The 12361-nt window shown below is 38.9% G+C and overlaps 2 protein-coding genes across 3 annotated transcripts in view; both read right to left on the minus strand.

Moving 5' to 3' along the window:
* Window positions 1-57: 57 nt before the first annotated feature.
* plekhg2 (pleckstrin homology domain containing, family G (with RhoGef domain) member 2) lies at window positions 58-9059 on the minus strand. Its single transcript, XM_053647671.1, has 4 exons — window positions 8853-9059; window positions 3554-5060; window positions 2362-3466; window positions 58-1927 (listed from the first exon to the last, which is right to left on the minus strand). Exons 1-4 carry the CDS (start codon window positions 8958-8960, stop codon window positions 58-60), a joined length of 4590 nt encoding a protein of 1529 aa, XP_053503646.1. The 5' UTR covers window positions 8961-9059.
* The window catches only part of LOC128621852 (pleckstrin homology domain-containing family G member 2-like), a 35639-nt gene continuing 32291 nt past the window's right edge, over window positions 9014-12361 (minus strand). For both annotated transcript variants that reach the window (XM_053647859.1, XM_053647860.1), the window contains 6 exons: window positions 10988-11074; window positions 10282-10315; window positions 9951-10043; window positions 9573-9671; window positions 9402-9440; window positions 9014-9243 (listed from right to left, as the gene is read on the minus strand). In XM_053647859.1, the coding sequence (XP_053503834.1) occupies window positions 9014-9243; window positions 9402-9440; window positions 9573-9671; window positions 9951-10043; window positions 10282-10315; window positions 10988-11074 (582 nt within the window). The remainder of the gene's footprint in view (window positions 9244-9401; window positions 9441-9572; window positions 9672-9950; window positions 10044-10281; window positions 10316-10987; window positions 11075-12361) is intronic.

A 12361-nucleotide genomic window follows, 5' to 3' on the forward strand; every position in this document is an offset into this window, starting at 1 on the left:
AAGTGCCTGGTAAAAAAAAAGCAGGAGGCACTATAATATGCCTCAGATGAGTTCCACTTAGAGCCTTTTGCAGTTCTGCAGTGAGAGTGTACAGCTATTTATACTGACCCTTCTCGTGCCCTGGCTCTCTATCACTGGTGCCAGAGTTTGAGTCAGGCTAACCTGGGCATTACTAAAGGATGCAATTCTCCCACTCCCGGCAATCTGTAGGTTGACAGTTGTGGCATAACTGGTTTTTAATGTTGTCTTAGTCTCCTTTATTGGCACATTATCCACTTGTTTTCCATCATCTGAGTGCTGAATTTGAGTGTCCTTTTCAGGTACAGGGGTGGCATGAGCCACATAGGCACAGATAAGGCTATTCCGGCAAGTAGTCTTCCCCAGTTCTGAGTCCTCCTGTCCAGTTTCAGGACAAGATGATGAGGGTAAAAGGTTACACTGAGACCTGTCCTCTGTGTTATAAACTGATGGCAGTTCATGCACTTCTGGCCAGTTAAAGTTTGTTAGGTGCTTTCCAGCATCAGTGTTCTTCTGTGCAGTCCCCCTAATAGGAGACTGAGGTCCTGGACTAACACACATAGGGGAACCATTACAAGAGCGCATTTGAGGAATAGTTGGGTGTGACTCCACATCAACTGCCCATTGTCCATTTTCAGCAAAGGACCTATGCTCATTTCTGAATAGACTTGATGGGCTGCCTGTTAGGTTCTCAAATGGCAAGCTGCTTCCTCTTGGTCTTCCCTGGTTCTGAGACAAGAATAGTGAACATGGAGATGATCCCGACACTGGTGAAGTGATTCTGGAGTCTCTAGGAGTAGAACTTGCCTCTGCTCTTGTTGGGGAGAAAGGTGTCACTAGTGGATTCATTGGCTGTGGGCTTACAATGCACCATATATTTGTAGGAATGCCAATAGGAGGTGGGGAGGTTACCCTTGGACTTGTACATGGAGACAAAAAGCAAGATGAAGGTGTTTGAGAAAGTTCTAAAGACAAAGGTGTGAAAGGACTGGCCCCACCCTGTCTGGGGGTCCGTGGATTAGGAGGCTTGGTTATTAATGGACCAGCACTACTCTGGACAAATGGTGGGGAACAGATGCGCGTGATTAGAGATGGTGAGTGAGAGGGTGAGGGAGACTGAACACGTGAGTTAGGCTCCGAGGATGGGAATGGTCGAGCAATTCTGTTGTAGGAGGTCCCTCGATGTGGATCATGAGAATGAGGACCTCTGTACATTTGTGATGATGGCTTTTTATGACTACTTGTCCAGGCATGACTACAAAGACTGTTACTGTTGTTGTTGTTATTGCTATTCAGAGGAGTATGAGGAGAATGTTCAAGATGATCAGCTCTTGTATTAGTAACAGAGGGGATTGAGTGGACATGTACAGGGGAAGAAGGGGATACTAAATGTTGGCTGTGATAAGGAGGAGGGGATTGTACTGTTGATGGACTATTCGAGCAGGAAAGGGAAGGGGGACGTTTTGGACTTTGGCATCTTGTCACCTTACTGGGTAAACCACTAGAATCTGACTGTACATATGAGTTCAGGATGATAGGTTTGGGGGAGGGAGACCTTAATCTTAGAGTGGATGCATGCAATGAACTGGAACTGGAAGGGGGAGAGGCAGCCTGCGTGCGAGTGTTCTTTTTGGCCATGCATTGAGAAATTGTCTGACTAATACAAGAAGCAGCAAGTGATTTGGCAAGGGCAGAAGAATTTGTAGAGGAGTTTGAATAGCTTATATTAGGTGAGGGTGAGTGCAGCTGAAGGCTAAAGCTAAAGGCAGATGATGGCTTTGAGTCAGAAAAACTTGAGGGAATGTTTGAAGAATTATCACATAAAGATGGTTTACTGGAAGACACCACAGAAGTTGATGATGAGATGTCTTGGTCATATTCCTTGGAGCAGAGCCGTGTCTGTGATAGTCTAAAATAAAATCAAAACAGAAATAAGATCAAAATGAAAATGATACTGTAACTCTTGAATACAAATCAGCAGACAGATATTAAGTAGCTGGTAAAGTCTGAATTTTACTTATAGTTTACTCTCCCTCTTATTAACAGTATTATTATTCTCAATCTGTATTATGTACATATACACACACACACACACACACACACACACACACACACCTGCAGTCTGGTAACTCTGTCTCTTTTGTTAGATTCATGTGATCATTTAACAATTAGATGTACCTTTTTTCCATAACCAATCATGTCCTAGAATTCTACAGTTCTCGGATTCACTGAGAGTATACTCTCCTTCTTTTCTATGGCATAACAACATCCTGCTCTTCTTCAGGGTGGAATTTTCTCCACCAGTAGCTAAGTGCAAATACAAAAACATACTCTATGAAGTACCTTTTGGAGGTCATGTTTGATGTGTTCCAGGGAGAAAAGCTTCTTCCCAACGCATTAGGCAGATTGGCAGGTCTTTGGCTGTTGAATTTTGGAAGATTATCTATGACAGGTCTACAGGAAGGCGATGTTAGGGGATGGCTTGACACCAATAAATCATTGCTTAGTACCTCTTTGCCTTCCAAAGACTCTGGATTTACCATTTGCCTGGAACCAAGCAAAGGTGGTACATTTGTGCAATTTGTTTCAGGTGAACATTGATACTGGAGTTCTGAAGAACACAACTGATGTGATACATCAAAGTTCAGCACATCTGGTGATATTTGGGGATTTTTGTTGGACATTGTTTCTGAGACTCCATTCTCCAAGTACAGTGCCAATTCTATTGGAAGAGATGTATCTTCAATATTAACAGGGGATACAGCTACATTAGGAATGGAGTTCTCAGTGCAAGAAATGATCCCATCCAGATCATCAGTGGAACCAGAATTTACTGATGCCCTCAACTGGGTATCACCAACTGTATCCTCAGTAGACTGTAAGCTTTCACAAGGCTTATTAATTAAACTATTCTTCTCTTCAACACCTTGGGCTTCTTCCTTGAGGCTTGCAACTTCTGATTCATTTATAGAGTTAGAATGGCAATCCATCACTGGTTTGTCCACAACCGATAACTGACTTTGATGTTCATCTTCTCTCTCAAAGATCAGATTTTTATCTACTGTTGAATGGTCCTCCCTAATCGAATATAAAGTGTGGTTGGCATCCTGCTCAAGAAAGTTGCCTTGTGATCCTGAGCTCTGAAGACGTGACATAGCTTCGTTTTCTTTGCAAAGTATTTCTTGAGTATTTCTCTCTAAGGAGCTCTGAGTTCCCAAATTTGTGGCCAACTGTTCTTCCATTATTTCAGATAATACATCAGATGAAATTGTGGAGGATTCAAATGAAATGATTTCTGTTGCACTAGCTCCAAGTTTGGTGACTTGCTCCTTTTGTCCAATAATATCGCAATAATTTTCTTGATGACAGGTAGTAGTGAAATGCTCTTTCACAATCACATGCCCATATGACCCAGGTGCAGCGTGAGTAACAGACTCCATGTGAACATCTGTCAAATAAGAAAACAAGCTCTGAATTGAAATCACAAATAGTTATGCATAGTTAGAGATGTCATCTATAAAAAATAATGTCTCACCTGAGAGTTGATTCTGTGTCTTCACTTCTGCCTGATGCAGCAGTATCTGAGACTTTGGAAGGGTATTTGCTTTACATGGTCCCTTTGTAAACCGGGTTCTTTTCTGATGTAATGGTACCTTCATACTACTTGACTTGGCCATATACATTTGTGCTAGCATCTGTACCTTACTCAGAATTTTTTCTGAATTCTCTACTAAACATTGATCCATTGGAGCGGTTTCAAAGAATCCTAGGCTTGACACATCTGCAATGCCTTCGTAAAGTGTCCTACTGCAGGTGACCGCCTTACCATTGCGAGACCACCGTCCAACTTTAATCTGATTAGGTAGACCATCCAAACTGCCATTAGGGTAAGTCCTGTCTCTGGGCACAGCAGTGGGCTGAACCTCTTTGATAGGTTTTTCTGTTTGTTCAGGGCTTTTATCCTTTATGCTTTCATTTTGGTCCTGTTCCAGTGCAAGCTGCTCACTGAGCACAGGAGTCATCCTGTCAGTTGCAGAAAATGGATCTTTTGCACATACTTCTTTGTCCTCTGCAAATCTACCCTCCTTACAGGCAGACACATTTGGTCTTTCTTGAAGACCTGAAGCTTTCCTCTCCTTCTCTTTCCAGAGCTCCATACAGGGTTTAAAGTCACAAATCTGCTCATCATCATCTGATTTCGACTCAGTCTTACGTTGATCTTGGCTGTTATGTGCAACAGCAGCATCAACACCGGTGTAGTCCGGCTGACTGAAAATCTTTGCATTTTGGTCAGGTACAGTAGGTGATGTGGACGTGATTTCATTCTCATTGGAATCTGAACGCCCACTCTCAGAATCACATACGCTGACTTGGTGGACAAAGAAATTAAAGCGTGACACAGAGTCTTTTACCAGGCCAGAAGGGATGTTAGAGAAGCTATTCCTGCGTGAAACTTGTCCATCTTCAGCCACTGCCTCTGCTGCCTCATAGTAGCTGCGAATTTTTTCAATGATCTGCCTGTGACTTTTAGTCAACGTTTGTTCAACTTCACCTGTAGGCAGCAGAGGGTCATCAGCAGGTTTGTGTACAGAAGAGGAGTTATCACACAGTTCAGCTGGGGTTCCATTGACAATTTCCTCCATTTTATTTGTTAGGGCAGATATTTTCTCTTTGGCAGCGGTGTCCTCACTTTCCTGCTCCATGAATTGTTCAGGCATGAGTCCTGCCATGACTACATCTGATTCCAGTGATTCATTCCCATTCTCATAGTTATGACTGGGCAAGTGAGATAATGATAATGATGAAATATCTTCCCCAGAATCTTTTGTAGATGGTGAGTCAGATTTTAAATTTTCATGTGGAAAATGATCAGTGTCATCCTCTTTGTTTATATTAATATCTAGTAGTGGTTGCTTATCCTGTGGGCTATTGGAAACAATATCCAGCTGATCTTCCTCTTTTACCACATGTGTTTTCTGATATTCCTTTAAGTCCTGTGGCTCAGTGCACTGGGTCTCCATGGGCTCTGAACTGGGCTCACTCTGTGGAAAGAGCAATAGTATGATAAACAGCCAATGCTTTGTGTGGGCAATTAAACATAGTAATCAGTATACAATATATTATCATATGTATATTGAATGTGAATGAATGTGAAGTCCTATCAAGGGTTGATTTACAGCATACTTCATAATTTTATTCTTTTGGCTTGACAACAGAAGCTTATTATAATTTTTTCTAGATTTTTTTTTTGTTTTTATAGATTATTATTATCATTATGAGACCCAAAAATTCAAAATGCTACTCCTCACAGAGCTTTTAAGCTACATGCACCAAACTCACCACCTTTAATCTGTTCTGACTTAGTGTGCTATGACTTTTCTAAGAGATTGATCAGACTATATTTTTGATCGAACAGACGATCAAAAATCCCAAAAATTCACTTACGCAGACAGAATGTTCAAGATTTCAAACTCCAACTGTCAAAACTCACACACACCTGCATGCCCCTCTTCTCTCCCTCTCACTCTGTCAATATACCTGTAACACACACCCTGGAGTCGCCCGCCCGCCCGCCTCTATTTTTATCTATCTACATACCTACCTACCTCTATTTCTATCTATCTATCTATCTTTATATATATATATATATATATATATATATATATATATATATATATATATATATATATATATATATATATATATATACCTACCTACCTACCTCTATTTCTATCTATCTATCTATCTATCTATCTATCTATCTCTATTTCTACCTCTCTATCTAGCTCTATCTATCTACCTACCTACCTCTATTTCTATCTATCTATCTACCTACCTCTATTTCTATCTATCTATCTATCTTTTTATCTCTCTCTATTTATCTCTATTTCTACCTCTCCATCTATCTCTATCTATCTACCTACCTACCTCCCTCTATTTCTATCTAGCTATCTATCTACCTACCTACCTCTATTTCTATCTATCTATCTTTCTATATATATCTATCTATCTACCTACCTACCTACCTACCTCTATTTCTATCTATCTATCTATCTATCTATCTCTATTTCTATCTATCGATATTTTTCTCTATCTCTATCTATCTCTCTATCGATTGATCTATCTGTATAACCAACTCTACAACTATTGGCACTCACTCACTATCAATCTATCTATCTATCTACCTACCTCTATTTCTATCTACCTATCTATCTATCTATCTATCTATCTATCTATCTACCTCTATTTCTATCTATCTATCTATGTATCTATCTATCTATCTCTTTCTATCTATCTCTATTTTTCTCTATCTCTCTATCGATCTCTCTATCGATTGATCTATCTGTATAACCAACTCTACAACTATTGGCACTCACTCACTATCTATCTATCTATCTACCTACCTCTATTTCTATCTATCTATCTATCTATCTATCTTTCTATATATATATATCTATCTACCTACCTACCTACCTACCTCTATTTCTATCTATCTATCTATCTATCTCTATTTCTATCTATCTATATTTTTCTCTATCTCTATCTATCTCTCTATCGATTGATCTATCTGTATAACCAACTCTACAACTATTGGCACTCACTCACTATCAATCTATCTATCTATCTACCTACCTCTATTTCTATCTATCTATCTATCTATCTATCTATCTACCTCTATTTCTATCTATCTATCTATCTGTGTATCTATCTATCTGTTTCTATCTATCTCTATTTCTATCTCTCTATCTCTCTCTATCTATCTATTGATTGATCTATCTATATAACCAACTCTACAACTATTGGCACTCACTCACTCTGTCTATCTATCTATATTTCTATCTATCTATCTATCTATCTATCTGTTTCTATCTATCTATCTCTATTTCTATCTCTCTATATTTTTCTCTATCTATCTATTGATTGATCTATCTATATAACCAACTCTACAACTATTGGCACTCTATCTATCTATCTATCTATCTATCTATCTCTATTTCTTTCTATCTATCTATATACCTACCTCTATTTCTATCTTTCTATCTATCTGCACACAGCCTGAAGCCCCTCCTCTCTCCCTCTGTCAATGTAACTGTAACAAAATACGCTCTCACTCTCTCTCCCCCTCCCTCTCTCTCGCTCTCTCTAAGTATTGGCACCCTATCTATCAATCCAACACTAAAAGTATTGGAACGCTATCTATCCAACTCCAAATGTATTGGCACCCTACATGTCCAGCGCTAAAAGTATTGGCACCCTATCTGTCCAGCTCTAAAAGTAGTGTCACCTCAAATAAGCGAGTTCGAATTAAAAGATGTTTAGTCAAAGTTTCTCGATGGAATTAGTTGCTTTGTTTTATTTTGGTAATGGCAACGAGTGTTCAGGATCCTAGAGAGTTGTCCCCATCAGCTGTTTCCTTGTCTTATGTTTATATAACTGGTTTTGAGAAGGAGCTAGGGCAAATGCTAAATATAGTGTGTGGAAAGAAAAAGACTAAACTATGTAAAGATCTTGGTATTTCAGAACAGACAGTGTGGAGTAGAGAGCAATGTTTTTCAGCTTTGGAGAAATGTGTCAATTGTAAAGACCCTGACGTAGTGGTGCAAGTGTTTAGACAATGGCATGCTTTCCTAATGCAAGATATGGTTGAGAAAATCACTACACTGATGCAGGAATGTGCTAATCATAAACATTTCCACTCAAAAAATTCTCAAAAAATTAACTCTCTCCAGGCTAAAGTCAGCTGCAGTCTTTGAGCTCGTCATATTCCAAGGATGAGTCAGGTGACTCTGGCTTAGATCCAGCAGACATCAGCGTAGCACCAATGTCGATTAAAGAATCAAAGCCAAAAGGGCAGGATGAGGCTAAAGTTACGATAAAATATCAGCCACTGAGCCCTAAGCAAGTAGATAAAATGACAAAAGATTTTAAACATCCTAGAGAAATGGGCATGGGTCCATTTCAGACTTAGATGTCACATAAAATGAAGTTGTACAATCTGCATCCGTTGGATGTTATTGCCATATGCTCTCAATTATTTCTGCCTACTGAAGTGGAGAAGTTGACTGATTTCTATGATGACTTTGAAGGAAAACAGTCACTCGTGTCGGTCAGAGGGGTACAGAAATATATAAAGGGTGTCCTCGAGTGCATTTGTGGTTTGTGGACAGTTGGCATAAAACTGCTGGGTGTCAACAAGGTAAAAAAGAGTCTGTACTAGAATGCACTCAGTGTTATGCTCAGACGTTCATGCTGTATGGCGGATACGAGGCGAGTTCCGTTTCTGATGTTCTTGGAAGCCGTGTTCCTGTTAGTCAGTGGGCTGATGGTTTAAAATCTGACTTGCCTAAGGTGCTGCCAATTCAACTCAAAAGTATTAGCACCCTATCTAGCTATTCAACTTGAAAGTATTGTCACCCTATCTATCTATACAACTATAGATGTATTGGCACCCTATCTATCTATCTATCTGAAAGTATTGGCACCCTGTCTATCTATCCAACTCTACAAGTATTGACACCTTAGCTATCTAGTCAACTCTAAAATTATTGGCACCCTTGCTATCTAGCCAACTCTATAAGTATTGGCACCCTGTCTCTATCCAACTCTACCAGTATTGGCACCCTATCTATCTGTCTCCCTTTCTTTCTTAAATTGCACATTTACCTTCAGATTTCAAACTGATAACTATTTTAAACTTTCAGACTGGCTTTGTCAAACCAACATGGTTTGTCGTGATGAAATTTACCTATTTCATTCCTATTGATATTACAAATTTACAAGATACTAACTGTTTTAGATATATCAGTGGTCATATTTCCTAATTTATTTCTTACCACATTAGAAGACAGCTCTGGCATGCCCTCTCGTGCACGGCTCTCATTGATAAACTGCATGATTTCTTCTGTGATGGAAAGCGTTGGAGGTGTAGGGAGTGGTGACATGTCCTCATCTTCATCCTGACCAAGACCCAATTTATCCTGGCCTGAACCAACCTCTATGACTGATGATGCAAGAGTACTGGCACTGCCAGAGGAGGCCAAACTCTCGACCTGTGTGTAAAGCTCACCTTCACTACCAGCCTAGGAAACCACAAATACAAACACATAAGAAGAACTGTCAGGTCAAGTACTTTTTTGTTTAGCACATGTTGTGTCTTCATTGAAAATGCTACAGAAATTGATACATTTACTCTGTAAAATAAGTCTGCTCTCACCTTTAAAGAGGCTATTGTCCAATGGTGCATGGTACAGAAATAAAAAGGAGCACAGAAAAATTAAAACCAAACTTTTATTTGGAATAAATGCTAGGTTAGAAATTAAAATATAAGTTATGGTAGTTATGTATTCATTTCCTATGGCATTTATTATGGGGAACACACTCACCACTTTGTTGAAATGCTGCTTCTATGTCTTTGGCAGGAGCTAGAAGCATAACAAGTCATTTTGTAACACCCAAGCCAAAAGTAACCACAAATTATTACTAAAATTAGTTATCTATGTGTTACCTCAAAGCACTCTATTATGAATATCTGTATGTTGTTCTGTAATTTTCACCTGACTGTCTGCGCCCTCTGCGATATGGCAGGTTCCCTTCCAGTAGCAATGGAAGGTTTTTCCTGGCCTTCTCAGGGGTGTAGATAAATTCTGGGGGTTCTGAAGAATAGCATAAGCAAAGTAGCAATACAGGATAATTAAATTCAGTTTCTTAAATGTACATGAAAGCCTGTGGTCCCCAAGTGATCTTCTGTAAAACAGCCCCTTCCTGCCCTCCCCTTGAAATATCTATCAGCCTATAAATATGGTGAAGTCATTCACACAATTTTCTATGGATTGCCATCTACAATACATTGATATTAATATAGTAACATTTCTTTAAAAAAAAAAAAAAAAAAAATTTAAAGTGTGAACTCTTGCTAAAACTTTCTTTCAAACCTGATTGTCTTCTTCCTCTGTGAAAGCCATGGGCGTCATCTAATCGAGGAGAAGGGACAGGCTTTCGGTTTGGCTCTTGTTCAAACTGAGGTGCTGAATGTTATGAGAAAATAGCTCATTAATAAAGAACACAAATTAAAGACACAAGAAATGCATAACATAATTTACTCAAGTGCGTGAAATCTGCATGAATGCAATGAGCTGACTTTTAGGGGTTGCCATTCCTGGCAAACCCTATGCAGCTGTAGTTATTAGCTGGAACATGGTTGTGGTTTTCTGGTTCTTGCACCATGCAGATCAAGATCTATCTAAACATGCCTGCATTACTTACATGGACAGAAAGTATCGCCAAGGACCTGCCTTGCCTGTAAAAACAAAATATTAGGCTGTAAGTTAGCTACTAAAAAGACTTAGATTCCTAGAAGTCATTCTTTATCATAGAGGAGCTCTGTACAATGTTTCAAATAATGTTTGAATAATCTTTTATGCTAGATTATAATTATAATAAGTTAGTAGATTATAGCACTGCTCTGTTAAATTCTTGATTGTGATTAGTCAGAATGCATTGATTCATTTTCTATAACAACACAGCTCTAATTCACAGGGACTTGTATGGTGGACATCACATAATTTTAAGTCTATAAGTTTGTTATTTAACAAAGTAAAATATATAATCATTCCTATGCTATCTTAAAGCTTTCTGTATGGAGAACACTTATGTAAGATTTATGGATTGAGACTTCACACTAGTACTTTGAGGTAATGTTGTTCTTTTAGGGTGGGACAGGAAGGAAGAACTATTTAGGACAGGTTTGAAGTCATAACAAGAACTAACTTGTTTCAATGTCATTCCACAACATTGAATGTTACTATGCAGACACAGAAAAGTATCTCACTCTGTCCCTTAATAAATACAAATGTGTAATTGTTGGTAAATCACTGTAATATAAGAGGGATAATTATTCCTTACATGAATTCTGATCATTATTGAATTCAAACGTTATGGAATACAATGCATGTCTTGGTGTAAATATTACCTTCTGGGGGAGAGATGCAGGATGGTTTTCCACTATTAGCCTCTTGAGGTAGTGCAGCCACAATCGTTTTTCCTCCTGGTTTTTAGCCTAGTAAAAACAGAAAGTTCATAAACTATAGACCAATGTTAAAAACAAATGGTAACATAGTTGTTATATACCATACCATTGTTATAAAAACAATGGTAATATATCACTGTGGCAGGAATGTAGACTCAATGAATAGCTGATTCTCAGTGGATAGTGAATAGTATTTTAATCAGGTACTCCTAAATATTGGGGCACCTATAATTTACCTTTTACATTTAAGTCATTTGGCTGACACTTGATCCAAAGTGGCTTACATTTGAGACAGGATACAACTGAGAAGTTGAAATTTAAAGGACCCGATTTTGCATGTACAGCATGTGTTAATGTTCCTGTAGCCCAGGGGCGTCCAATTTTATCAACAAAAAGCGGTGTAGGGTGTAGGTTTTCATTCCAATCAAGCAGGAATCACCACACCCAATTCTACCTGTTTAATCAGTTGATTAAAATGCACCCACACCGGCCCTTTCTGGAAAGATTGGACACCCTTGCTCTGGCCCTTCATCAGCATCAGTTTATGACCACTATTGGTTGGATAATTTTTAACTGGTAAACTGTTACTCAATCCAACAGTTACATTGAGGCGTTTAAACAGTGCTTCAACTGATGTACTGTGCCAGTATGGTGCAATACCATGGCACTACCATGTAAGTGTCACTGCTGTATGCCTGTTCAGGTGGTCCTATGCTGGTCCATACAGTATACAGTATATATAAGGGATAATCCACGGCAAGGTTGTGCGTTACATGACTTTAATGCACGACGTGGACACAAAGAACCACCCGACTTGAAGTGGGGTGCATTAAAATCGTGCAACGCACACCTAGCCGTGGATTATCCCACTTATAACGTGACCACCTGCCTGCATTGACAAGTTAAAGCCTTCACTGATGTTTGACTGAAAATATAAAAAATGTTTATTTAATTTAATAACAATTTAATTTTTGGTAAAATTTGTATGTTATTTTATATACGGGTCATCAGATATAGAATTCTGCCTGCTCTTAATCATACACAGAGATAAAGTAGTGTGATAAGAGCACATTAATTTGAATAAATAGCTATTAGAGATAGAGAGAGAGAGAGCAAGATGGGGTGTAGGGGAATTGTGTGTGTGTGTGTGTGTGTGTGTGTGTGTGTGTGTGTGTGTCTGTGCCGCATCTCTACTGATAATGAAGCTGTGAGTTTAACTGTATGTTTCTATGGTTACAGTTGTTTATAGGCGCATTAATTTAGAACAGCCATTAAACTGACTGGAACTGTCTGTGGTTTTAACGCACACCTTCCAGC

The sequence above is a fragment of the Ictalurus furcatus genome, chromosome 17 (genome assembly GCF_023375685.1).
Source record: "Ictalurus furcatus strain D&B chromosome 17, Billie_1.0, whole genome shotgun sequence".
NCBI classification, from domain to species: domain Eukaryota; kingdom Metazoa; phylum Chordata; class Actinopteri; order Siluriformes; family Ictaluridae; genus Ictalurus; species Ictalurus furcatus.

Bases quoted from the DNA above. Each gene is read 5' to 3' on its own strand.
- plekhg2 (XM_053647671.1), bottom strand. From the start codon at position 8,960: ATGTCACCACTCCCTACACCTCCAACGCTTTCCATCACAGAAGAAATC. The intron at 3,467-3,553 runs GTGAGACATTAT...CTTATTTGACAG, and splicing joins GACACAGAATCAACTCTCAG to ATGTTCACATGGAGTCTGTT. The intron at 1,928-2,361 runs GTACTTCATAGA...ATTTTATTTTAG, and splicing joins TCAAACATGACCTCCAAAAG to ACTATCACAGACACGGCTCT.